At 44.2% G+C, this 25,095-nt stretch overlaps 1 protein-coding gene across 1 annotated transcript in view; it reads left to right on the plus strand.

The window, feature by feature from the left end:
* SUPT3H (SPT3 homolog, SAGA and STAGA complex component) overlaps window positions 1-25,095 on the plus strand; it is a 73,812-nt gene that overhangs the window by 43,543 nt on the left and 5,174 nt on the right. Inside the window, exons 4-6 of the mRNA XM_089499214.1 lie at window positions 60-147; window positions 3,137-3,276; window positions 22,511-22,586. Of these exons, the coding sequence (XP_089355340.1) occupies window positions 60-147; window positions 3,137-3,276; window positions 22,511-22,586 (304 nt within the window). The remainder of the gene's footprint in view (window positions 1-59; window positions 148-3,136; window positions 3,277-22,510; window positions 22,587-25,095) is intronic.

Raw genomic sequence — 25,095 nt, forward strand, 5'->3', positions numbered from 1 at the left:
GTATTCACCTTAGAGGTAACACCATCTGTATTATGTTGTAATGTGTTGTGATTTTTCAGAAGAAGCTCAGAAGACTCTTGAAATACATGGGTTTTCGTGACTACAAATCCAAAATACTTAAAGGCATAGAAGAAGAGGATATGGAAGGTAGGCTGCGCATGAGGTCCCGCCTGCGCTATTCCTACGCTGGCGATTTAAAAAAAAATAAAAAATTATTTAGTTTTATTTTATTTTATTTTTTGGTTGCTTACGAACAAGACAATGATTACATTGTGTCTGGCTCCTTGTCAGAGGAATCGGTAAAACATCCTTGTTTGTGTGCCGCTTCCTTTCAGGGAGATTTTGAGGAGCTGGGACTGATTAAAAGGCTAATTGATTTCAGCATTTATAATTTCATTCAATAGGCGGGGGAAGGATCGCTTTGAAATTTATTACCGAGGACAGCTGTTAATGCGTTCCGCACAAAGTTCCGATCAAATTCTTGGGAGCTGTTGCCGGTGACACACGCAGAATAAATTATCCATGGCGTGCTTGCCTGCCGACACGAGCGCGTTGTGAATTATGTTACAATATATGAGTGATTTCATTAAAAGAATCCTCGACGTTCCACCATCGCTTGAATGGGAACAGCACTCGTTTCTCTACCCTTTAACATGCAGTTGCTTTTCTTTCAGGAAAAAGTGTCTCTTGCATCGCGGGGGGCAAAAATATATATATATGTACAACATATTTATTAAAACAAAAAGGGTTTAAGTTATCAGTTATTTTTCTTTTAAAAGGGAACCTTTGCTAGATTATATATTATACTACCGTCCAAAAGTTTGGGGTCGCTTAGAAATGTTCTTGTTTTTGAAAGGAAAGCACATTTTGTCCATTAAAATAACATGAAATGTATCGGAAATCCAGCGCAGACGGGGTTAATGCTGTAAATGACTGTTGTAGCTGGAAACGGCTGATTTTTAATGGAATCTCTTTATAGGCGTACAGAGGCCCTTTATCACTCCCATCACTCCTCTATCACTCCCATTACTCCTGTGTTCCAATGGCCCGTTATCACTCCTTTCTCACTCCCATCACTCCTTTCTCACTCCCATCACTCTTTTCTCACTCCCATCACTCCTGTGTTCCAATGGCACGTTGTGTTCGCTGATCCAAGTTTAAAAAGATAATTGATTGGTAGAAAACCATTTTGCTAATTATGTTCTAGAATGTGAAAAATTCTACATTGGAGTCAATAGAAATCACTCTCTTTGGGAGTTTAAAGTTACTTTTATGTTATGTTATGACATCATACCCTGCCACCAAACATCACCGAAAATGTGCAGAGCTTGAGGTCTGCAGGAGAACATTGGGATTCTTCGTGCTGGAGGTGTATTTATTTCAGGTCTATGCTGTCCCCTTTGCTCCATGTATATACATATATACAGTGGGGCTGGGCATCGCCACTTTCTACAAAGTAATTGCTAGTCGCCAAGGGATTCTCATGGCCCGATTTACAAAATTCATCACAAAATCTGAATTTGCCCCGGGCTGCCTCCATACATTTTTCACATATAGCGTTTTTGGTTTTTTTTGTTTTTTTTTAGCAGGATAAATTCATTTTTTTATGCAGAGTTTTCACCTTTAGTGTCCCTGTATGTATTTGCCATTTATGAAAAGAGTAGCTTGCAAGGAGTTTCAAAACACCTGAAATAATACGTTACAGGAAAGAGAAGAGCATCCTTGGAAGGGATTATGTAGTAATTAACAGTGAAGATTTTTTATATCTATATATATGTTATTAGTACAGTTTTGACTATTTTCATATTTTATTCTACATGCTCAAATATTGCCCTTAACTTTTTTATATATTGCACTACATGCTCCTTATAGAAGCCCTTTCTAATTACAGAAAGGCTGTATTGTTCAGCATTACTTTTCTTATTCTCCAAAGCTACGGTTCTGTGTATTCAACGTGAAAAATGTCATGATCGAAACACGGAGCTTAATGCTTAAACGCCATAACTGGCCAAATAAAGATAACTCGCTTACTTTCATGTAGGGTTTATTTGAGGACGTGTGTATGAACCCAAGGGGGCTTCCATGTGAAATATTTCTGTTAGATGTCACCATGCTGCGCTACTAAGTCACTTATAGCGGATTGAAAGAGCATTAAACCATCTTCTATTATTCATTACAATGCAACAAAACCCGCAACAAAAATATCTCATTTAAGCCCGAGGTTTTCCAAAACAGCCAGGGGTTCTGCCAGGTACTGCTGTTTTTTTTTTTTTTTTTGGTTCTGCCAGATACTACTGGGTTTTTTGGGGGGTTCTGCCAGGTACTGGGTTTTTTGGGGGGTTCTGCCAGGTACTGGGTTTTTTGGGGTTCTGCCAGGTACTTGGTTTTTTGGGGTTCTGCCTGTTTTGTTTTTTTTGGGGTTCTGTCAGGGTTTTGTTTGGGTTCTGCCAGGTACTGCTGGGTTTTTTGGGAGGTTCTGCCAGGTACTGCTGTTTTTTTGGGGGGGTTCTGCCAGGTACTACTGGGTTTTTGTTATGGGTTCTGCCAGGTACTGCTGGGTTTTTTGGGAGGGTCTGCCAGGTACTGCTGTTTTTTTTGGGGGGGTTCTGCCAGGTACTACTGGGTTTTTGTTATAGGTTCTGCCAGGTACTGCTGGTTTTTTTGGGGAGTTTTGCCAGGTACTGCTGGTTTTTTTGGGAGGGGTTCTGCCAGGTACTACTGGGTTTTTGTTATGGGTTCTGCCAGGTACTGCTTGGTTGTTTGGGGTTCTCTCAGATACATCTTGGGTTTTGAAGACTATTTAAGCTACATATAGTACTCCGTAGTGTAAATGGAGCTACCTGGGGAGATCACCCCAATAGTTATGCTAAAAACCAAGTCAGTAACAGTTTCCCTTTATCATTATTTGGTACCTTGATTGTAATCATTAGAACCTAAAAATCAGTCTATAATCTAATTTCTCCTTTTGAAAAAAATGTTCTACTTGTCAGTAAGGATGATTTCCCAGGGATCTATCTGATGGGGAAGAATGCCAACCTTTAGCCCAAGTCCAGTCAAGAGGCCCAGTAACCTATGTGAGTGCCGTACCAGAGGTGCGCGTCGTGTGGGACCATTTCGATTTGTTCTCTTTCCGCAGAGAAGCTGAACAGCACGGCCAATGCCAACAAACGACAGAAACTGGCCCAGGACTTCCTCAGCTCCATAGACCAGACTGGTGAGCTTTTGGCCTTGATGGAAGACGATGAGATTGATGAAGTTAAACAGGAACGAATGGAGGTACATTTTCCGTTCTAGGCAATTTTTGTCTTTTATCAAAAATTTTTGAACTGTCATTGTTCATCCAATTCTGCTGCTGCTGCTCGTATGTTTTTGCTCAGAGCAGGTCTCAGTTATTTGTTTTGTTGGAATATCTATGTATCTTTGTGACCATGACATGAAATCTCAGCTTCTTTGTATTTTAGTTTTTTTAGACAAAGTAGCACGCATTGCTAATTAACGACGGATGAGAGAAGCAGGACGATGGAGCTTGAGTGCTTTTTAGCTTTAGGTTCTTGAAAAGACCTCACTCCTCTAATCATCAGTTTTTATACCCCTTTACAATAACAGTTAGGGTATAGTTTTTACCATGTGTGGCAATATTTAAATTTTCCTAAACCTAATGGGCCGTTCATGTAACATGCTAGCATTCCAGAAAGACCTTGGTTCTGTCACATGATCAAAAACACATATATTCCTAGGATGTTTCATCCATGCCTAATACAAATATATGTATAGAGAACTAAAAACATGGAATGATTGTAGCCACAACACATGGGCCTATGCTACGCTTTTTGCAGCGTGAAGCCATGCGTATTCATCTGCCCAATGCACACTAAGGAATGTCATCTGCCTCGCAAGTGGCATTAACCCCTTCACGTCCATATAGATGTACCAGTACATTCTTAAAAGCTGTGCCTAGATGCCCATTAGGACCTACTGGTACGTCCTGACTGTGTTTATTGACAGCCTGGACCCCCCTGCCAGCGGATGCCAGCATGGCTTTCTACTGACCAATTGTTTGTAATGGCGCTCAGAACGACTGAGCATTCCCTTCCGGTAGGCATCGCTGCTGACACCCACTGGAAGGTCACTTGACGACAGGAGAGCCTCAACACTCCAAATGTTGACGCTGACCTACTGATATTGTGATGTTCTTGTCGTTCAGTGTAGGCCGACAAAGGGCAGTATTTCCTACGCAGGCTTAACAAGACCATTATGCAACGTATCTGGACACTTTAAATATTATCGTCCATGGAGCAGGAGTGTACCGTTGGTTGCTATGGTCATGCGGCTACACATAGTTTTCTCCAGAATCACTTTTTTTTATTCTGGGGAAATATAGAATATCCTCCTAAAATAAACATGTTCTTGTTATCTGGTGGGTAGTTTTCCCACATTGACATTTCTCGGGTAGGGGATCGGATATCGCTTAAGATCAGGAAATATTGGATATTACGAGTAAATAATGTTGGTTTTTAACTCACGTTTTGATGGCCATAACCAATTTAAAAAAACGAATGTATTTTTTTTTTATTTTTTTTTAGCAGTAATATCTCCTACTTGCAGTTGCCTGTTTATTTTAGTTACTTTTTTCCTAGAAATGTACAAATTGCCACAATCCATGCTTTCAGAAAGACTGAAAACCCTATAATTACAAGGTACCGGTGGAGGTTTTCCATCGGACCACCGCTGGATCGCTCCGGAGTGACGTGGAAATATTTTAAGGAGAGAGGGAGAGGTTTTGGAACTTACATTAAACTCCAGACCACCAGGTAACGATAGAAAATGTATTTTGGGAGGATTATTTCCTAATGGAGAAGATTAACTCTATGGTGGTCATCGCACCGTAGGAACCAATGCTATCTGCCTGCTGGCTACCAATTAATAGACTAAGTCTATTATCCATGTCTTGACGTGTTCATGTTTTTGCCGATTTTCTATATATTCAGTCCTAACGTTACAGCTTTCGAATCTGCTGATGTTCTATCAATGCAATGCAATGAACTATTGCGTTGGTTGCTACGGTGATAACTCCAGTTCTCAAGGTTTGTACAATAATCACTTTTTAAGCATGAACCGATATGACCCAGCGGGCCGGAGTTCATTAATCCAAGATGTTACCCCGTGAATTAAAATGCGGCAACGCGTGAGAATCTTCCGCCATTCACTGAGCCATGAGGGCTACGGTAATTTTAGTCTGTGAATGGATTTGTTTTCCGGTGGTCCCAGGACCCCCCAGTTGGAATGATTATAAAAATTTTTTACCACTAGTGGATTCAGACGTTCGTCTTTATATTTTATCGCAGGTTGGTTGTAGACAATAAAAAACCATTTTAATTAGACAAATGTACAAATTCTGAATTACACAGATCTCTCCGGTCCATCTTCTCCAGCTGCTTTTGCTGCATATCGACTAAGGAAGGTTCAGTTTATTCCCGGAGCAGGAACGGGTAGAAAATAGCAGCTTCCTTATTCCTCCTCTGAATCCTCCTTTCAATAATTGGGTCCGTAAAGCAGTATCCACTGTTGTGTTTCGGGTTGTGTACGGACAGTCCCCCCCCCCTCTTTTGCAGAAAACCTTTTTTAAATCGTAGAAACATCCTCCGATCGTAAAGCATAACCCCCGGAGCGCCCTTTCATTGAGGGATCAATTACCTCGAAGCCGTCCAGTAATCGTGGTTTGGGACGCGAGCAAAGACTCTCAGTTCAGACTTTGCCCTGGGCCTACAAACATGGCAGCGTGTCCAGAACAGATGATAAACACACACGTCTGACGTCAACACGGCTTAAACAGGATATGTTTTTGTTGCGGTGTGGTTTCGCTTACAGAGCGTTTGTACGCAAGCCATACACCGTATAATCATCAAGATAGTTGCGTGCGATCACTTTGTCCGTAATACGTAGATTATTGTACAATCCCGTGCTGTAAAACAACCAAAAGGTTCAAAATAATTTAAGGCAACTCAGCCGAGGAACAAGTAGGAACCTCTCATACTATGATACATTTTGGCCGTGATGTCCATCTTTTCCTGAAGCTCAACTTGGACAACCACAAGCGCCGAGGAGGACTCTTCTCAGACGCACTCAGACCCAGCCGCGGGAAGTAGAGGAACGTGCCACTTGCTCCAAAACGCTCTGTTTTCACTATTGTGAATAGATCTGACGTTTTTTTTGGGGAGGTTATGTGTCATTTTGTTTAATATCTTTGCACTTTATGAAATTGAACTTTGCCTTCTACTGGCTCTGTGCTAGCAGGTTAGTAAATTTCCATTGTTTATATTCCATTCTTAAGTCTGGCTCATTTTGATGTTTTATTTTAGTTTTGAGTTTTACTACCTTAGCAGCTAATCCTTTAAGTGATTTCCACTGCACTTCCAACACTCGTACGTTGCAGAACTATAAATCAACGGAGCAGAGCGTTTAGCGCTCCGGTTCTTTGCACAAAGGTTCTTTTTAGGAGCCAAGGGGGGGGGGAGCAAGACGCTTTAATTAAAGCAGGATATAGTTTTGTGCTTTAAACAATTTGGTTTTAGATGAAATATCATTGTCACCTTCTTGGCGATTAACAGATTTGCACAATAGCAAATTTTCCAAGGCTGAGCGACGTTTCGTAGCGTTATTCGGTACCGGGAAATGCAGTCACGAGTTCGGGGATATTACATTTTATTATAGTGCGATGAACACTTTTTTCCGCATTATAGGCAAAATTGAAAAATGATGTCATTTAAAAAGAAAAATCCATCTCTAGATCCAGAAAGGGAATACTAAAACTTAAAGGTGGGTTTTAATGGACGTTCTCGCATTAGCTTCCGGTATTTCTCAGCCGTGCCGATATTTCTTCAGGGTAAAATGCGGTTGTTACCGCAATGTATTAATATTTATTCATCGATAAATGTAAGCCGTATTTAAGTAAAGAAGTACTGTTTGACCCAGTCTCAATTTACATCACATCAGACTCAGTCTAGCTTTTGATGGATTTTTATATTTGTCCATGTTGAATAGATCGAAACAGCCCTGCCACACGGTATTATTTGGACTTGTACTCAGGACTGACTAACCCTAGGGCGGAAGCCCTCTTCTACAAAATCTGGGGCAGGTTGCTCTATTGCCTGCTCAGGCTTCCTCTGTGCCGTGCTGCCAAATGGGCCGATTATAAGGGAGGTCTGTAGCCGGCCTAGCCTCCATAGCGTAGTCTACCCAACTCCAAGCGTCCTTTAGAGGCGGATACCATAATTATGGAAGTTTTAAAAAGTGGGGTTCTTTGGCCAGTTTAGGCGATCGGGGGATCTCCCCAGGCCAGCCCATAAAATGTGAGATTTAATTTTGCACCACTGACCAGTTGTGATGGACTGAAGGTTGAAATGGGTGCTTCTTTAATGCACCGCTTCTTGCCATGTGTCTGCCCACCTCTAACCATGCCGTCCTCGCAACGGGGTCCCCTTGTGAGCACCTGAAATGTTGGGTGCTTACTACTTGAATCATTCGTTGAAACAACCTGTATATCTGATTTAAAAGCACTATTTTTGAACGGACGTCTGTAAGGGAAACATTGTAAAAATAGCATTGTATCATCATTTATTTGCACTGATGTTATTTTATTGCCTTCAACCCTTAAAAGATATCCATTAAAAAAAAACAAAACAAAAAAACCCAGAAACCCCCCCAGCTCTCGCTATAAAGGGATAGCAATGCAATAATTGGGAGGGAGATCATGAGAAGGACAAGTTCAGATGGCGAACATATGGTGAGTTCCTAAATCATGTATAATCTGTAAATATGTAATAAATGTAATATTTGGGAAGGGTGGGGGCAGGGCCGGGGCGAATTTTAAAATGCGCCCCCCCCCCTATTATCTACCCTTCCTCTCCCTCCCTATTATCTACCATTACCCCCCCCACACACACTTGTACTTACCTTTCAGCAGTTGTTATGCGGGACCTAGGACAACACGGATTATGCACCCACAAAGCAGAGACGGTAGCGTAGCTCAGCACAACGGGTATAGGAAGTTCCACGGTCGAGGCAGGCAGCACAGGAGCAAGGTCAATATACAAGCCAAAGTCGGGGCAGGCAGCACAGGATCAAGGTCAATATACAAGCCAAAGTCGGGGCAGGCAGCACAGGATCAAGGTCAATATACAAGCCAAAGTCGGGGCAGGCAGCACGGAATCGAAGTCAGAAAACAAAGCCAAGGTCAGGAACACGTAGATCAATCAGAAACTCACGATAACCCAGAGATACACAACAGTGACTCTTTGAACGGGCAATGAACTAATGGAACAGGAGGTTAAAATAGTAAGAAGGGCGGGAAACACCATAGCAACCAAAAAGAAACAACATAGGAAGACGTCATCGCGACCGGCGCACACTAATGGCGTCGGCGCGAAAAATAAATAAACAAACCGACATCTGCGTGTGCTACACCCGCGAGCGCCGCGGGTGTGCCACATCGGCAGATGCCGCCGAAGTCGAGCCCCGCGAACGAGTCGCGGCAACCCGCTCATAACCCTGCGAGTGCCGCCGACTCGTCGCGGCGGCTCGCTCATGATCACTGGTGCGTCGTGGGCGTGCCACGGCGGCTCGCATGTCATCATGCGTCCGTCGTGGACGCGCCACATCGACGCGCCCCTCATTCTGTGCCGCGCGCACAGTACACCGAGAAGACGTGCCCGCGGCACGTCCTCTCAGTGTACGTGCCGCGGGCACGTCATACCGAGGAGACGGGAGCGCGTCAGCGCGCAAGCGCCGCCCACCAGCGGCAGACCGGCGAGGGACCGCGGCGGACACGGCAGGTATGACACAATCCCCCCCCCCAGGAGCGCGCACCGAGCGCGAAGGACCGGGACGAAGCGGGAAGCGAGCGTGGAAGCGGGAGACACAGAGAGGAGCATGAACGGAGCGAGCAGGAAGCCAGGACCGTTCCTCCGGGCCATAACCCTTCCAATCGATCAAGTACTGAAGGGAGCCACGGTGCCAACGAGAATCAAGGACGCGATGAACCACGTGTTCCTCGTGACCACGAACGAGAATAGGAGCAGGGCGACGAGCAATAGAGATACGGGGGGCAACACAAGGCTTCAGAAGGGAGACATGGAAGGTGTTGGGGATCCTCATAGACGGCGGTAGAGCAAGGGACATAGCAACCTCGTTCACCCGCTTGAGGATACGAAAGGGACCCACATATCGGGGACCCAGGGACCGGCAGGGCTGATGAAGGGAGATGTGCTTGGTGGATAACCACACATAGTCACCGGCTCTATAACGAGGGGAAGGAGCGCGTCCCTTGTCGGCAGCTTTCTTGCCTCGAACCTGAGCTTTCACCAATTGTGCACCCAGCTTCCTCCAATGTTCCCGCAGGTCGGATACCCGTTTTTCCACTGCCGGTAAACCTCCACCACGGGACGAGGAAGGAGGAGGTAGGACGACAGGGTGGTACCCTAAAGCAGCAAAAAAGGGAGAACACTGTAAGGCAGTGTGCAGGGAATTGTTATAGGTCATCTCGGCCAAGGGTAGGAGGGAAGACCAGTTGTCTTGCCTGTCGTTGATGTACAAACGCAAGTATTGCTTAAGGGTTTGATTGGTACGCTCCGTTTGCCCGTTGGATTGAGGATGGTAGGCAGACGTGAGGTGCATGCGAATGCCCAGTCTATGACAGAGGGCTTGCCAGTACCGGGAAATAAATTGTGGACCTCTGTCTGAGACCACGTGTAGGGGAAGGCCATGCAACCGAGCCACCTCTCGTATAAAGACGTCTGCCAGTTGTGCTGCTGTGGGAAGTCGGGGTAGCGCGACAAAATGAGCCTGTTTAGAGAACCTGTCCACTACCACGAGTATGGTGGTGTGTCCTCGTGAGACAGGGAGGTCTACTATAAAATCCATGGAAATATGAGTCCAGGGAGTCCTAGGCACAGGGAGAGGTAACAACAGGCCGTGGGGACGGGAGTGTGGTGTCTTGTGACGAGAGCACTGGGGACAGGCGGCTATGAACGCGTTTACGTCATGAGACAAGGAAGGCCACCAGAACGTTTGCCGTAACAGGAACTCCGTTTTACGCGTGCCGGGGTGACCAGCGAGCGATGAGTTATGTCCCCAACGCAGGACTGCGGTGCGAAAGCGTTGTGGTACGAATAGACGTCCCGCAGGGGGTCTTTGAGATGCGGTGATGTGGGCCTGTTGTATACGGATCTTAGCCATGATGGCAGAGGACAGAAAGGAAAGGATGCGTTTTTGTGGAATGATGGGTTCTTCTTGTTGGGAGTCGTGGTGACAGTCGAACTGTCGGGAGAGGGCATCTGCTTTTTTGTTTTGTGAGCCGGGTCTGTAGGTCATCACGTAGTTAAATCTGGTGAAGAACAGGGCCCATCTCGCTTGTCGTGGATTCATTCGCCGTGCACTTTCTATGTACTGTAAGTTTTTATGGTCTGTCATGACCACGACGGGTTGTTTAGTTCCTTCGAGGAGATGTCGCCATTCTTCGAAGGCGAGTTTCACTGCTAGCAGCTCCCTGTTCCCAACGTCGTAATTGCGTTCGGCAGAGGAAAAGCTCTTCGAGAAGAAGGCGCAAGGGAGGCATTTGGAAGTGGTCGGATGACGTTGAGACAGGACAGCTCCCGCACCGTTCTCTGATGCATCTACCTCCAGAATGTACTGAAGGGCAGGATCCGGGCGTTGTAGCACAGGGGCTGAGATGAATGCTCGTTTGAGCAGGTGGAACGCCTTTATGGCCTCGCTGGACCAGACCTTGGGGTTTGCTCCCTTTTTAGTAAAAGCGGTGATGGGAGCTGCGATACTGGCATAGTTCCGGATGAATCGCCGGTAGTAGTTCGCGAAACCCAGAAACCGCTGGACCGCTTTCACGGTTCGTGGAATCGGCCAGTCTGTGATAGCCGTCAGTTTAGCGGGGTCCATCTCCAATCCCTTGCCAGAGATGATATATCCCAGAAAGGGAAGGCTGTGTTGTTCGAATACGCATTTCTCGGCTTTCGCATATAAGCCATTGTCGCGTAGTCTCTGCAGTACGGAACGGAGATGCTTACGATGGATGTCGAGATTGGGCGAAAACACGAGGATATCATCGAGGTATACGATTACGTGCGTGAGTAGCATGTCTCGGAACACGTCGTTGACAAACGCCTGGAACACCGCTGGTGCATTGCAGAGACCAAAGGGCATGACTCTGTACTCGTAGTGGCCGAATCGTGTATTGAACGCGGTTTTCCATTCATCGTTCTCCTTTATGCGGATCAGGTTATAGGCTCCCCTCAAGTCCAGTTTTGTGAAAATCGTGGCTCCTTTCAACCGGTCATAGATTTCAGTGATCAAAGGAAGGGGGTAACGATTTTTAACGGTGATGCGATTCAGACCTCGGTAGTCAATACAAGGTCGAAGCGATCCTTCCTTTTTGGACACAAAGAAGAAGCCGGCACCGGCAGGTGAAGAGGAGGGCCGTATGAACCCTTTTTCCAGGCTCTCTTTTATGTATTGTTCCAGTGCTTCGTTTTCTGGTTCTGATAACGGGTAGGTACGCCCTCTAGGCGGCATGGTATCAGGCAGCAAGTCAATGGCACAATCGTAAGGCCTGTGGGGAGGTAGTCGTTCGGCTTGTTTTTTGGAAAAAACATCCAGGAAGTCCCAATACTGCTTGGGTACCAGGAGTTTGGGATCTGTAGGCTTGATTTCCAGGACAAGGTTTACTCGTCGACATGGAACGGAGCAAAGACGGTGACATCGGGGACTCCAAGCCAAGATCTCTCCTCTTTGCCAATCGATACGTGGGTTGTGGGTTTGCAGCCAGGTGTAGCCCAATATGAGAGGCGCATGCGGGGACTGGATTATTTCGAACACTACGGTTTCTTTGTGGGTAGCTCCGATGAACATGGTAAGGGGCGAGGTCTCTCGGGTGACTACGCCTGGACCCAACAGGGTGCCGTCTACGGTAGTAACGACTGAGGGTGTTTTCTTAGTACGCAGGGGCACGCGATGTTGTGCTGCCCATTGTTCATCGAGGAACATTCCCGCCGCACCAGAGTCTATGAACGCTTGGGTGACCACAGTGTGGTCGTGCCACCTAAGCGATATGGAAAGCAACATGCGGTTTGGAGGAGTGGAAATAGTCGCGCTTAGGGGTTCTCCTCGACTGCTCCCTAAGCCCTTTCGTTTCCCGGACGTACGGGACAGGAACGCAGGAGGTGACCTGTTTGTCCGCAGTATAAACAAAGGCCGAGGTTCCTCCTTCGGGTCTTTTCTGTGTCCGAGAGATGGCGTATGGTGCCTATCTCCATGGGTTCGTCAGTAGGAGGCCTGGTGACGATCGGTGGTGGCAGGGGCGAGGACTGAGGCGTGTAGGGACGAGACTTGCGGTTTCTCTCTTTCTCTGTGTTCCTTTCTTGGATGCGTTTATCGACGCGAAGACACAGAGCGATAAACTCCTCTAGGTCAAATGGTGGATCATGAAATAAGAGCGCATCCTTTATTCTCTCATTTAGTCCTTTACGGTATGCTGCTCTCAAGGCCCCTGGATCCCATTTGAGCTCACATGCCAGAGTGCGGAATTCGATGGTGTACTGGGCCAAAGTCTTATGTCCTTGCTGGAGTTCCAGCAAGGAGGCTTCTGCAGTCTCTCTACGGCCAGGCATATCAAAGACAGACCGCAGGGCTTCCATGAAGGCATGACAGTCATCGAGTAGCTCTGAACCCTGCTCAATCAAGGGAGAGGCCCAGAGTAATGCTTCGCCTTTTAGTAACGAGATGATGAAGGAAACTCGTTTGGCATGTGAACGAAAAACCCGAGGATTGTTCCGGAAGTGCAGAAGGCATTGATTCAGGAATCCTCTGCATTCCTTGGGTTCTCCCGAATACTTGTCTGGGAGTGGTAACCGTGCTGTAGGATCCTGTTCATCGGGACTGGGTTCCCTTGGTGCAAAAGGGGACCTGGTGGGTGGTGCAGCCGCCATAGACCGGAGCAACTCTGTCATGGTGTCCATTTTTTGCGACAGCGACTGCAGCTGGGAAGAATGAGACGTCAGCAGTTGTTCTTGCAGCTCCTGACGGGAGAGAACACTTGCCATCTCCGCGGGGTCCATGTTTGGCCCGTTCAATGTGTTATGCGGGACCTAGGACAACACGGATTATGCACCCACAAAGCAGAGACGGTAGCGTAGCTCAGCACAACGGGTATAGGAAGTTCCACGGTCGAGGCAGGCAGCACAGGAGCAAGGTCAATATACAAGCCAAAGTCGGGGCAGGCAGCACAGGATCAAGGTCAATATACAAGCCAAAGTCGGGGCAGGCAGCACAGGATCAAGGTCAATATACAAGCCAAAGTCGGGGCAGGCAGCACGGAATCGAAGTCAGAAAACAAAGCCAAGGTCAGGAACACGTAGATCAATCAGAAACTCACGATAACCCAGAGATACACAACAGTGACTCTTTGAACGGGCAATGAACTAATGGAACAGGAGGTTAAAATAGTAAGAAGGGCGGGAAACACCATAGCAACCAAAAAGAAACAACATAGGAAGACGTCATCGCGACCGGCGCACACTAATGGCGTCGGCGCGAAAAATAAATAAACAAACCGACATCTGCGTGTGCTACACCCGCGAGCGCCGCGGGTGTGCCACATCGGCAGATGCCGCCGAAGTCGAGCCCCGCGAACGAGTCGCGGCAACCCGCTCATAACCCTGCGAGTGCCGTCGACTCGTCGCGGCGGCTCGCTCATGATCACTGGTGCGTCGTGGGCGTGCCACGGCGGCTCGCATGTCATCATGCGTCCGTCGTGGACGCGCCACATCGACGCGCCCCTCATTCTGTGCCGCGCGCACAGTACACCGAGAAGACGTGCCCGCGGCACGTCCTCTCAGTGTACGTGCCGCGGGCACGTCATACCGAGGAGACGGGAGCGCGTCAGCGCGCAAGCGCCGCCCACCAGCGGCAGACCGGCGAGGGACCGCGGCGGACACGGCAGGTATGACAGCAGTCCTGCGGTGAGTCTCTCTGTTCGGTCTCGGTGCCGGCTTGTAATGCTGAGCGCTGGAAATGAGGAAATCTTCCGGCACTCAGCATTACAAGCCAGCACGGAGACCGAACAGGAAGACTCGCCGCAGAGGAGAGAGGGGCGCTGAGCGGGTACTGACAGCTTGTTAAGCGAAAACCACTTGGCGCCCCTTTCTCTCTCTTTCGCTTTAAAAAAAAAAAGGGGCTTGGAGCGGCGAAGTGCCGCCCCATTCAAAAGTGCCGCCTGGAGCGGATGCCCCACTCGGCTCCATTGTCGGGCCGGCCCTGGGTGGGGGATCCTTTATTGTTTGTGTGTCTGGTTTTAAGGATCTTTTTCACAAACTTTGTTACTTTTTACAAAATTAGCCTGAACTGCTCAGCTGGATACCTACTCACAGCCGGTACCCCTCACTTCAAGCGTTTGTGGGTACGTGCCGCTCCAATACCGCATTCTGCCGCGGTGCTTTTGTGTCTTTCCAGCCTTTTCCAGCTACATCTACACCCACAGGACCTGCCGGCTGCCTGAAATATTATATATTTAGATGTTCATGCTATTAGGCGAAATAATCCACAATGTGTCATTAACAATATAAATCAAACCAAGAAAAAAAGTTTTTTGTACGATATCCTTTAAATTGAGCTGCTGTTTCATATAAAATATGCTGTATGATCTCCGAGGGGAAAATGTCTCATTATTTGCAGGTCTGCAATTTCACTCAGATTTATAAACTGTGAGAGATCGCTACATAGTAACGGAAAAACGCCCGTGCCGTTAGAACTCTGTTATAATGTACAGCGCTCTATTTAAGTTCTTCACCGTGTTCTTCACCAGATCTGCTTTGAAGACGTTTTGGCTTGGTGTCTAACCGTGTTACCCCAGCGTGTGATAAATGAATCGTCTTTTTTAATACGTTATGTGTGGGGTTATAATCGCTTTCCTGCTTCTGAATAATACGGATAATTGGGCTGGAAAGAAGGGTCAAAGCCATGGCTGTGGGGGCCGTTCCATTTCATGGTTTTTGTTCTGTATTCAGAAATATGGATGATAGGCATGGCCTAGTAAGACACGAAGCCACCCGGTCGAAACCAGGCAATCCTTGTGTTCACTAGGAGATGCTTGCATATTAACACAAGTGCCGACACAAATCGTGTTACATTTATACTTAACATCCATCACCTTTTTGATCGTTCTTGCATTTTATTTATTTTTTAAATGAAACTAAACAGGATAGAGGCCATCTAGCTCTTGAGATGAAACTTGAGTCGACTTGGTTGCACTCCATGCGTAATGGAAACCCTGAATTCAGTTGTTGCTGTTATTCTCAAAGCCCGGTTCGGTAATCTCCAGCCTGGATTTCCTGACCAGTTTCGTTCAGCAAGCAAAGCTTTTCAGCCCCTGACTCGTCAGACGCTGGCAAAGTGTTGTCCACAGGGCTTGCACCAGACTTCACGGTAAACAACCCTAGCTGAATTAGTGATTGTCAGGATCGAGGGATATGACCATGCATCGCGCGGACAGACTGGCCCTACGGACAGAGGAGGAAAGAGGAGAAGGCATGGGTGTTGGGTAAAGCACAGGAGATAAGACCAAATGCATGTAGAAGGCAAGGGGGCTAATAATAGCTTTCCTTTCTCACTAAATCGTTGCTAAAAAATGTTGGAGGAAGAATATAAATCCAGAATCCAATACCACGTGAATTGCTCCCAACCCCTGCCCCCCCGATATGAAGCCCTTTCTGTCCTACTCCTGGCTCCATTATCCATTAACTTGGCATTCTATGTTCTTCTGTGGAACGCCAAACCCTTCGTTCTTCACCAACTGTTGGAAGTCAAAGTTTCCTCTTGCCAAACAGCTACTCGCCTTCTGTCTCATTCCAACCCTCGACTTCCTAATGGACCGTGGGCTCACTAGAGCGTAGCCTTTTTATCCTTCTCTACCCTACATATGTCTTATGTGTGTACATGTGTTCAGTTAATTGTAATGTTATTAAACTATAATCCTCTTTTCTTAATTATAGCGCTATGGAATCTACTGGTGCTTTATAAGTAAGATTTTTAATTATAATAATTTACTCTCTTCCTTACTGGGACATTATTACAGACCAGGCCTATGTTTTTTTTGGTTTGATGTCCCCTTTAGAAGTAATAGGAAGGATAGGCTCTCCCACGCATAGTAACTTTTATTTTCTTGTTATCTTATAACTAAATAAGATCTACGATTCTCGCAGTGATTCTTACAGTCCGTACATTCAAAGGGTCTGACAGACTAAGACAAATGATACACGAGGTACACAGGGCCTTGCTCACAAGCTTACGATCTACTCTTCTATACATGTTACTGCGCTGCATTGCTATTGTTCTTTTTCATTGGTCTCTTTCTTTTTCCTCTTTCTTTAATAGTATATTACATTTCTGCATAAGAGTCAAGTAGTACACAAAATGACGATGATCATAAGGCAATATGTACTAATTAGACGATTAAAAATAGCATAGACCAATAGGTTACGTAGCCCACTGGAGTATCCACTACTGTGGTCCTAAAGCTGTGCTGTAATAAATATACAAGTCTCATACCCAATAGAAAAAATATACACGATATTGGTAAATAAAGGTACGAACCGATACTATGTTCCTGTTATAAGGCAAAAAAATGATGATTAAGGTCTTTACAGCAGGAATAATAGGCAGTCTAGATGGGCCAAATGGCTGTTGCTGGTATATGCTGGGGGTAAGAATGGGTTCTGGATCTAGTTTTCCCAGTACAATGCTTCAAGACAGATGTGTTTAACTCTTTGTGTGGCCTCCAACCAGCCACAAGAGTCGCCGCAGCTGTTAACAGACGTGCGTGGCAGGTGGCGTGCCATAGTACAAGACCCCACGTTTAACAAAGACCCCGGTGCGTACCCTTAGAAAGGTAACGAGTTAGGTAAATATTTAAATATTATATTAGCTTTTCTACATACTTGAGACTAATATAGTACTACCTTTCCTGCCAAGTAAATCAAATGTCCAATTCCGCTCTCCCGTGCCAGGATAAATGTTTACTTTGTTTTCATACATAATGTGCTATTTAATGTTTCACCAAATGGGATTGCTTTTTAATAGCATGGCGTTGTTTCCATTTTTTATTTTTTTTAAAGAAGGAAATATGAAGACCCAAATGTAATACTATATGTGTGTGCGTGTATGTATATAATATATATATATATATATACTTTAAAGTATCTGTATCCCCTATTTTGGTGGGGAATGACACATAGCTTTGGTGCACTTATTATAAATAACCAGCATTTTGTGGCACAGAAAACAAAAAACAGCCCAGCCAAGTATATACAGTTATAACATACGAACGGTCAATAATAATGAAACATATCTTAGACATCAAAACATTTATTAATGTGTATGTCTTTGTCACAACACCAACAATCATTGATACATTGGTGTGAAACATAGTACAGAGATGTGGCGTTGTGGCAGGAATGATACCGGGGCATCTGGCGGGGAGGAGGTAGGTGGCCTGGACATTAATCATTCTCTTTCTCACCGATGGCAGAGTAGGCTTTAAGCAAGCTAAGGGTCAGCCTGCAGTAGTCTTTGACGGGGACCTGTTCCCTTACGCTTGATGAAGTGGTTCCTAGCAAACGGCCAAACATAACACATTGGATACCAGACTTCTTCATACAGAAGAGAGTGTTAGGGGAGGAACGCTCCACAGAGCCTTTGTGCAAAATAACACTGCCAGAACAAATGTGATGAAGTCGCCTACGCCGCGATGCACTGTGTCAGTGTCTGTATCTGCACGCGTGTCCTTGGCCATCTATGCCACATCTTGGTATCTTTTGGTCAATGCGATTGTCGCCCTGTTAGTCCAAAGAGTATCTGCTGTGGCATCAGGGAGTCTTGGAATCTGTTCCACTCGGTAACACACTGATTTATAACCTCATGCATGCCAGTTCTAATGCAAGTGGGTTTAGCAACGTGTGAGAGATGCTCAGCTGAAGAGAGATAACCTCATTCGCCCCATGGGACGGTGCCTTTTGGGAGGACTTCTCGCTTGCCGTTGCAGAAGAAACCTCTCTATGGTCATATCAGGCTGCTTCCACCTATACATACTTTCCGGGTCTAGAAGTCCTTTGCATGAGACAGCCAACCATAGATGTTTTATTCTTTTTGCTTCTCGTAGACCTTATCTCTGTGCTCAGTGCCCAAGGAGTCCATATCTGAATTACTCTTCCCAGTTAAGAAGAGTCCGTAGAAGTATTTATGTCACCGTTCGACTTGGATGGCACCTATCTTACTAATAGGGCCCCAACATATTCCATAACGGTATTACAATGGTAAAAAGTGATAATTAACATTTCCTATTCCTCACATTGTATGGCCTGTCTAATGATGCTATAATTTTCTCTATATCCTAAATAAAAGAGCAGTCCATTCCATTTAACATACGCAGCCCGCCACTGCTTTATAACTCACAATGAGCGCAGAAAGCTCCGATGAGCCAAAAGTATTTGGTAAGATTCTCTAGGGACGGAACGCGGTACTGTCTTCAGATTCCAGGCAATCATGAGGAACCAGCTTGGAAACCCGCCTGCGTGTATAATCTGTAGTGCATCGTACACTTCGCTTTTATTCACTACAATTAGGAAGATCTATTTCCCTAAATACACAAAAATGAAAACGCACTTTGCCACCGAATGGGTAATAATAATATTTCCAGCTTCTGAAGGCAAGTTCAGTAAGATTAATAATATTATGACTTTTTATTTATAGCGCTGTCACGGTGAGGGATCATTTCTGGATGTTCTTCTCTTAAAGTAGCAGTCGCCTCAGTTTTTACATATTATTAACTCAGAGTTTGGTAAATGACAAACAATTTTTCGCAGATTTTCCGGGCAGCGATGTTTAGTCTAGTAGTTAGTATAACAAACTCATGTTGACAGTCCAGTTTTCCACTATTTCTTTTGCTCGAAGTGGACATCCACAAGGTCACCCCTGTCTCTTTTCCCTTTTTTTATTTTTATTTTTTTAATGGAATATCTTGCGTGTCACATGAGATTTCTTTCACTTCAAGCCAAGCGCTCTTCATATTGAGGTGACCCTTTAGAGATTACGTTTTCAAATATTCTGCTACTCAAGGACATCCCAAACGAATGTTTTGTTTTGTTTTTTTTAAACTTTCTCATCATAACAGCGACCCGTGTTTATGTAGGCAAATGGAGCGATATCAGCGCGAAACGCTACGTTTTTCGCAATCGGGAAAACATTTGTTTTTATGGAATGTTGCTGCGGATTCTTCAGTGTGCGTCTAAAATGTCTAAAGTAACTAACGTACAATCTGCTACCGTTGTAGAAATATCTGCAAATAAGACCAGGGTAGGCAACCTCTTCTCTATAACCCCCCTGTGTCTTTTGACCAGGGGGAAAAGGGCCAGCTGCCCTGGGGCTGAGTTTGTCTTCAAGGCCAATGGCAATTGTCCTTTGGTTCCACTCAGTGTCCGCCCGGGAATGGAGGTCTGTGAAGCGTGATGGCGGTGTGTGTGCGCAGCGTGATGGCGGTGTGTGTGCGCAGCGTGATGGCGGTGTGTGTGCGCAGCGTAATGGTGTGTGCGAAGCGTGATGGTGGCGTGCGCAGCCGCCTCCACAGACTTCCACCTCCTGATGTGTCTTCACTAGGCACAGACCTCCACTACGCTATACCACCTGCAACTAAGAAGGCATGAAGGCTTGGGGCACTTGGGCAGGCTTGCCTCGGGCTAAAGTGTAAGCGAAGGCAACCCTGACCGCTATATTGTGAAATCTACACAGATGCTTAAACCTTTTGTAAGGGTTAATTCGCTAAACCCAGATCATGACCAAATTCACTTTGAGCAACTTAGGTATTCCAAAAATGTAGCTGCAACTCTGATGGGCTTTATAGATCTGATTAGAGTAAGTTTTGCAGACTGCTGAGATCTTCTCCAGCAATAAAAGAGTTAACCGGAGCCTGTCCTCTCCTGACTCTGGAACAGAACCGTGGCGGCGTTACGGAACATTCCCTCCTGGCTACAAACGTTTTACGTTTATTTTGATTTTCCTTTTGATTTTAATGACTTTTTAAGGTTATGTTTTATCTTATTGTTTGTGTTTTTTTTGTTTTGTTTTCTTTTATATTTAACTTGTTCCCGCTGTAGCTAATTGCCTGAAAAGACTAAAACAAAAATAGATTGTTTTTGAAACACTTCCTTCTGGAGCAGCTTTGATCTGATTAATTAAGTTAGATACAAAAGGTAGTACACAGAGGTTTGCTGTAACCGTCCCATTTCCCCCTCCCAGAAACCTAAATCAGCGTGTGGCTTGAAAAATATTTAGCTTTTTTTTTTTTTAATGTACGGTAGAGCGTGTAACGCATCATTATCAAAAAACTAACGATGTCAGACATATTGGGCTGAATTTAATGACCTGTCAAAAATCCCGACTCTTGCTCAAAGTGAACATTGCACTCTGAAATCAGACTCACAAGTTAGCGATTCAGCTCCCAGGGCATATGTCCAAAAAATGAACTCTTAAGTGCTCATATGCACGTACACACTTATCGAGTGTATCTCAGTGTGGAGTACTTCTAATCGATATTGGCACGGGAAATTGCCACTGCCAAAGTGCTAAAGCCAGCTGTGCGAGTGCTTATGTTTGCTGATATTTGGTTAGATGGAGGGGTAATCCTTTGGTAAGTGGCATCTGAGTGCAGCATTTCTTTGCCCCCTCCCTGTAACTAACAGACACTTACACCCATTCATACACTTACACCCATTCGCTTATTCTCACCACACATACATACGTACATACACTCACTCTCTTCCCCTCCACTAACCCTAGGCTTACCCTCGATGCCATATTCTGGCACAAACGCACGCAAACACCCTCACCATACAGTCATTCTACCACCATATACCGACACAGTTACCCCAATGCCACTCGCACTACATTTTTGGTGGCGTCCCCATAAGCCTTTGCCTCTCTTGCTCATGGGGTTGATCTCAGTGGGAGTGCTTTCCTGCTACTGATTGACTGCATGTGGATCCAGGCTCAGTGTATCCTAACAAATAGAAAGAAAAACAGAACTGAGAGCATTTTAGGAAAAAAGTATTGCTAAATTCACAGTTTTGTGTAACTAGATCTGGCGTAGGGAGAATCATTCAAAATATGTACAAATGAAGTGTATAAATGCTTTTTCATTTTAAACATGTTTTAGCTACCAAATGGAAGATTTCCTTCTATGTGATAATCTGTAACTGTTATCATATGCGCCTGTATGGTGAGAGAATAACACCCTGGGAATAATTTATTTGGGTGAGGATCTGTTGCGTTTACTCATCAAAGACAATATTGAAATAAATGATACATGTTTTTAGCATTGGGCAACAGCAAATACTGATCTTTGAAGAATAAATTAATAGCTGCTGGTGAAAATTAAATGCCAGATAATTAATAGGGCCGGCACAAAATGATTTCCAGTAGCCTGCGGTTCATTGTATTAGGGATATTTAGGGGTGCGTGTGTTGGGGTTCTAGATTTAGAACCCCAACACGATCCGGAGCCTCTATGGGATCATATTACATTATTAATGATCCATATTTACATTTTCTCAAAACATAATTGGGTCCAAATATTGTGAATGCTAAATGGGATTTATAGTATTAGCCATCACCACCTTTATTTATTTATTATTTTTTTAATTATTACATTTTAGCTGTTAGAATTTTAAACGTGTTTTCACTTAAAAATCAAACAGTAGGACAGGAAGTTATTACTCATTATCGGTGTGTGTGTGACTATTTTGTTCCATGATACAACAACAACAACAAGGACTACAACAAAGTGAAAGTCACGTTCTCGATGTTTCAAAGTCGTTATGTTATATAACATATGTATATGTTATATTCCACTACAGAATTTCATGGCACTATATAAAACATTAAATAATAATAATAATAATAATAATGTCTGTATGAAGTTAGAAGCAGCGAGTGTAGATAACTAGGTAACTGCCGCACGGCGTGCCCGCTAGCCTCCTTCTACATGCTGACGTTTCATTCTCTTACCAAACCTCCCCGCGTTTGAAATGGCCGAGGAGAGGGATGCTTAGTGTGTGGTGAGGCTTTATCGAGGAAATATGGGATTTTATGTCCTATCTATAGCTGTTGTAAGGTTACATTCACACAATTTATTTTATAACCCTGTTTCCTGCTGTTTCTGTACCCATTATTGTGACGTTTAGGGCTGTAGAACCCCGCGATATGTTATGTCAGCCATAATCCTAGCTCACTGTAAAATGATTTATATTGCAAATTACCTTTAGACACATAATTGGTTTATTTAACATCCCAACAATGGGTCCCGAATTATTGGAAAACTATACTCCGCTATTTTAATTTTAAAGAATTTATCACCTGTCCCCTTATGTATCAATCTTTTATATTTTTCACTTAAATTGTAGAGAGCAGAAAAACAAACCCGAAGTATGGATTCCACGCAGTATGCCGAATTCTGTGAAAGTCGTCAGCTGAGCTTCTGTAAGTACCCTCTGTATTGTATGGTGTTGTGTGTTTTTTTATATACGTGTGTGTGTGTGTGTGTGTGTATGTATATATGTGTGTGTGTATATATATATATATATACCTTTAATGTATAATGTGCAAATTACAAGATGGCAATTATCAGGTTCTGCGAAAGGAGAACAATTGAGATTAGATATTTTTGTAAAGATTCTGCTCTTTTTTTTCAGTATATTTCTAATTTACAAATAAAATAACATGAGTATAATATCATTAAAAATATGGTATTTCATATTTCATATATATCGTATTTTAAATAACTTGGTAGGAAAGGAGATGGGGTGGAAGAGCAGTGGTTTAAGTGAGAGGGAGGGAGCATTAAAATACTGTGAGGGAGAGACATAGCGGGAGGACAGCTTGCGCGAGGATATCCCCCTTTGATGTCGGCACATTTTCGTAGCGGAGCATATGATGCATGTGATAAACAGGCCAATGAACCAAGAACCGGCTGGCATCCATGTAAAGTATAAACATGCAGCCGCTCGCTATTTATATCATTAATGGCGAAATGGGATTATAACCTTTTTAAATGACAAATCCAATTTAACTATGCCTAGATCAACCGCTTTCTCCTCTTCTAAATTCCATTTATTTTATTAAATGTTCTTTTTTTTTTTGTGTAAACTCAGCATTAGGTCACCGCCTTTACATCTCTTTCGTAGTCCTCTTGCTGTATTAAGCACTTCTGTTTTAGACGTCTGTGGAACGTTTCTGGCAATTGTATCGGTGTGATCTAACACGAGGATGACAGAATGCTACGTCGAATGCATTCTCGGTTCCGAGAAACATATCACAAAGCCCAAGGGTTAATCATCTTTAACCCCTGAAATCCCAGAACGCGGATGAATACGTTAGCCAACACTTATCGCGTAGGAGCATGTGACTAAGAGCCAATGCCGAGGGTCAAAACCTCAAGGATAATTTACTAATTGTCATGTGACCCCAGAACCAGCAACACAATAGGGTCTTTAAGAACCTAACAACATGTTTATGAAATGTCCTTATTATGCACGGAGTACCAAAGAAAGAACATATGACACATCCAGCTTCATGTAAATGTCAATAAAAGAAGAAAAAAAAAAAAGCCTGAAAAACATGTTTTTGAAACTTTATTATAAAATCTAAATTTGGTTTCGCCTACACGAGCGGCTGCGATTTGCCTGGGGGCATCTGCAAGACATTAAGCCGCCGGTACTTCAAACTTCCAGTAAATGAGAGGTTTGCGATAAAACCATTTTTAAACCTGAAAATTATAATCAAGGCTCCGGCAGAAATGTAAATAATAAAAAAAAAGGAATACTGCTTACTCAGGGAAAGACAATAAATATCAAAATTAAAAATCTTTCATGTGGACGCCGGTTTCGTGTAAATGCGCGTTTTTTTTCTTTCTTTTTCAAGTATTTTTTTTGTTAAGCTGTCCATAAATAGGAGGCGTTTTGCGGGTTTTACGGTACTGGCGAGGCAGATTCTTTTCTTTTTCTTTTTTTTTTAACCAAGAGAAGCGCAAAGCTTCCTTGATATGAGGAAACTTCTTCTCAGAAGCCAGGGATGGGGGAGAGCTTTGTGGTCTATGATACATGTCCATCGTACCACATGGTGGCCACCATCCTGTGAGGAACATGTGTAATCCTAGCAGATGTTACCATTTTTTTCACCGCTGTCCGAAAGAATCCGTACCGCGGTATATAAAATTTTCTTTTTGCGTAATTTGTCGCATAGTTACAGCTTTACCTGGATGGCCACAGGGCCAGATTATTGTTATTTCGTAGAATCATAGAACCTTCTCTACACCAGACGTATTGATTTATACTTTGTGTCCTTATGGCTCAAAGTCTTATGACTTTATTAGCTTTTGTTCCAAAAAAAAAAAAAAAAAAAAAAAGGAAATATAGAAATTAAGGCAGATTGGATTCTGAATTCAAAGGGCTTTATACGCAAGAAACTAAATAAAAACATTTTAAAAAATCCCCAAGTTGGGACGGCGGCCATATTGACTTGCGATGATACACTCAACGGTGGAATTCCAAAGTATATTGAGGCCAACTGCTCCTGGGTCACAGCAGGTTCTGTTATAATTGGACGGTTCCTTCTTTATAAATTCCCTGTCATCTCAGGGGGTTATGTACACAACGCATGAAGTCTCTCGCGAGGGGCGACCATTTAAAAGGAAATCCATCAAGTATGTTGGTGACATCCACAGAACATCAGCGGAGTATAAATTACTAGACTCTTTTGGACCAGAGTTTGCTTTCCAGCCAACGTTTTCTATTTTATGAATGTTTCTTTTTGAACATTTAATTTTCTCTCAATTTCCTGCAGTCATTTATCAGAGGCAGCAATTTAGATTTAAAATTTATTTTCCATCCAACTATGCGCACAAATAAATCGCCTCTGTATAACTGAACATACGTCCCGTTCTTCTCACCCTTCTAGGGGTACTTTTCTTACCACACACAATCTGTACAAA

Source organism: Sceloporus occidentalis, unplaced genomic scaffold, assembly GCF_023333645.1.
Source record: "Sceloporus occidentalis isolate IW3139 unplaced genomic scaffold, rSceOcc1.0.p SCAF_131, whole genome shotgun sequence".
Taxonomy (NCBI): domain Eukaryota; kingdom Metazoa; phylum Chordata; class Lepidosauria; order Squamata; family Phrynosomatidae; genus Sceloporus; species Sceloporus occidentalis.